Source organism: Suillus subaureus (assembly GCF_016647635.1).
Source record: "Suillus subaureus strain MN1 chromosome Unknown BJ212scaffold_136, whole genome shotgun sequence".
NCBI lineage: Eukaryota > Fungi > Basidiomycota > Agaricomycetes > Boletales > Suillaceae > Suillus > Suillus subaureus.
Window position 1 is genome coordinate 31,350 of NW_024538692.1, and position 2,092 is coordinate 33,441.

Below are 2,092 nucleotides of genomic sequence, written 5' to 3' on the forward strand. Positions count from 1 at the left end.
GGAGATGAAACTAGTACAAGGATCAATCAGCAAGACAGAAACAGAGATAACCAAGAACCGGAAAGGTGGAGATGCCTAAATGGGGATAGGCGCAGGATCTCGGACAGAGGGTGGGAATGGTCCGGAGATAGTACAGTTAATATCCGGAGGTCCGGAGATCTGGGGATCTGGAAGGCAGGGCGGAAACAGGACTGAGATATGTGAGGTGGTGGATGTAGTCCAGAATCTGAGAGGAGGTAAAGTCCAGATGTCTTGCTGGACAGAATGTGCATAGGGTGGACAGGATAGGGGATCCAGGAATGAGTCAGATATGGGGTCCGGAAACAGGTCCGGACAGCGTGGGAATATGATGGGATCTATGTCTGGCATATGGGATATGACAGTTTGCCACAATCAGGATCAAGAGTCGGGATCATAACCATCAAAGCATTGTGCTGAGCTCAACAAATGGCACACTGTGTGAGGTTAGCATATGGATTTGATGGCTGACAGATCTCCCCAACAAGGTTCCCAATAGTGCACTTCATAGTCAACTGCAAAGCACATATAAGGGGTCCCTTGGTTACAACTTCATTTGCATAATGTCCCAGGGTGTGAATACTTTGCCATATGAAGTGAATCCATTCAAGCTTGCACTGGTAATAGAGCTGCTCAAATTCCTCAATGAATTCAATGAATAACCTAGCAGCAACCTCAAGTTCCTCACATGTGATGTTGTACTGTGAAATTATGCGAATGGCACAGATGAAATGTTGCCAGTAGGGAAGTGGGAGGACATTGTGAAGTACCAGTGGACCTATCCCATAGAGAAGTATGGTGAACTCCCATGCCTTGTAGCCACTGTTGATTTTTTCAGCTGGATTATGAGGGGGGCGATCAAAAAAACCTGGGAGATGTGGCATTGTTGCAGCGACAGCTTTGCCAAAATCCTTCCAAACATTTCCAGTAAGAACTGCCCAGGTCCATATGGACTTGTCATCGTCAGCATCACATTTGAATGTGCCACACCACAGAGGGATAAAAAGGTTGGGAATGTTGAGGGAAATGAGGTGCATAATATCTGATCTGAAGCATTTGGGAATACCAAAGGTACAAGCAGATGAGAAACCAAGAAATATGCTTGGTTTTGAGATACCTGTTTCCAAGTGTTGTTTCTTGTACTGTGCTTCATTAGGTGACGGGAGGACATATATTAAGTTTCTCCAGTAGATATCTGAAGAACATATAGGGAGGTTCTTGACATCCACATCAGGATGATTGCAACCTTCAACATTATAGTCTGGGGGCCTCATATGTGCAGGGTAGTAGTGTGGGCACCCAGCTTTGTGGCATCCTCTAACACCACAGTACAACTGACAGCCATTCTTCCCATGGTGGCTGATGAGGCCATTGAGGTATGCGAGCCCAGGGCCATCAGCAGTTCCCAGTGCAAGGAAAGGATGGGAAACAAATGTGATGCTGCACATTGCATCCCACGCTGTGAGTCCTTCTTTTTGAAGTGCTGCGAGGTGGTGGAAACCAGGGAACAGGAAGGAGTTGAGGTTTTTGGGTTTGCGAGGTCCAGGAATAATGACACCAGGTAGGACGTACTTCTTTTTGTACCTTGTCTCTGGGGAACAGTCAAATACAACCCATATCAACATCCAGCAGTTGGATGGTTTTGATTTGTACAGTTGAGCACCATCAATGGACATTATGAGAATGATGTCCTCATTTGTGATCTTGCCTGCTGCAACCACCTTGGGGTAGTCAGTCCCGTCAATGAAATCACGCCTGGACTGCTTGTGTCTGTGTTCACATTCAAGCTCCTCAGCAATTTGCTGGGTGCGCTCATTGTGGTAAGACATCTCTTGCACACTCTGTGGATCATGATATGAGGCTTGTAGCTGGGGGCCAATGGGGACAGAGACAAACTGTTTGTGAGGTGTCTTGACTTTACCATGAGTTCAATGTAGTAGCTCCACACCTCAGCAGGATTAGCTCTGCTATGGAATTACCCCTGAGCTCCAGACCTCCAGATCCTCACTACTAGCCTGATCTGTACATCCCTATCCTGTCCACCATATGCACATTCTGTCCAGCAAGACATCCA

At 46.7% G+C, this 2,092-nt stretch overlaps 1 protein-coding gene across 1 annotated transcript; it reads right to left on the reverse strand.

Moving 5' to 3' along the window:
- Nucleotides 1-1,160: 1,160 nt before the first annotated feature.
- Nucleotides 1,161-1,466, reverse strand: BJ212DRAFT_1287930 (uncharacterized protein; the record flags this gene model as incomplete). The annotated part of the gene is made up of 1 exon (XM_041332016.1): nt 1,161-1,466. A coding segment is annotated over one exon (306 nt), but the record flags the coding sequence as incomplete, so codon positions are not given.
- Nucleotides 1,467-2,092: the final 626 nt, after the last annotated feature.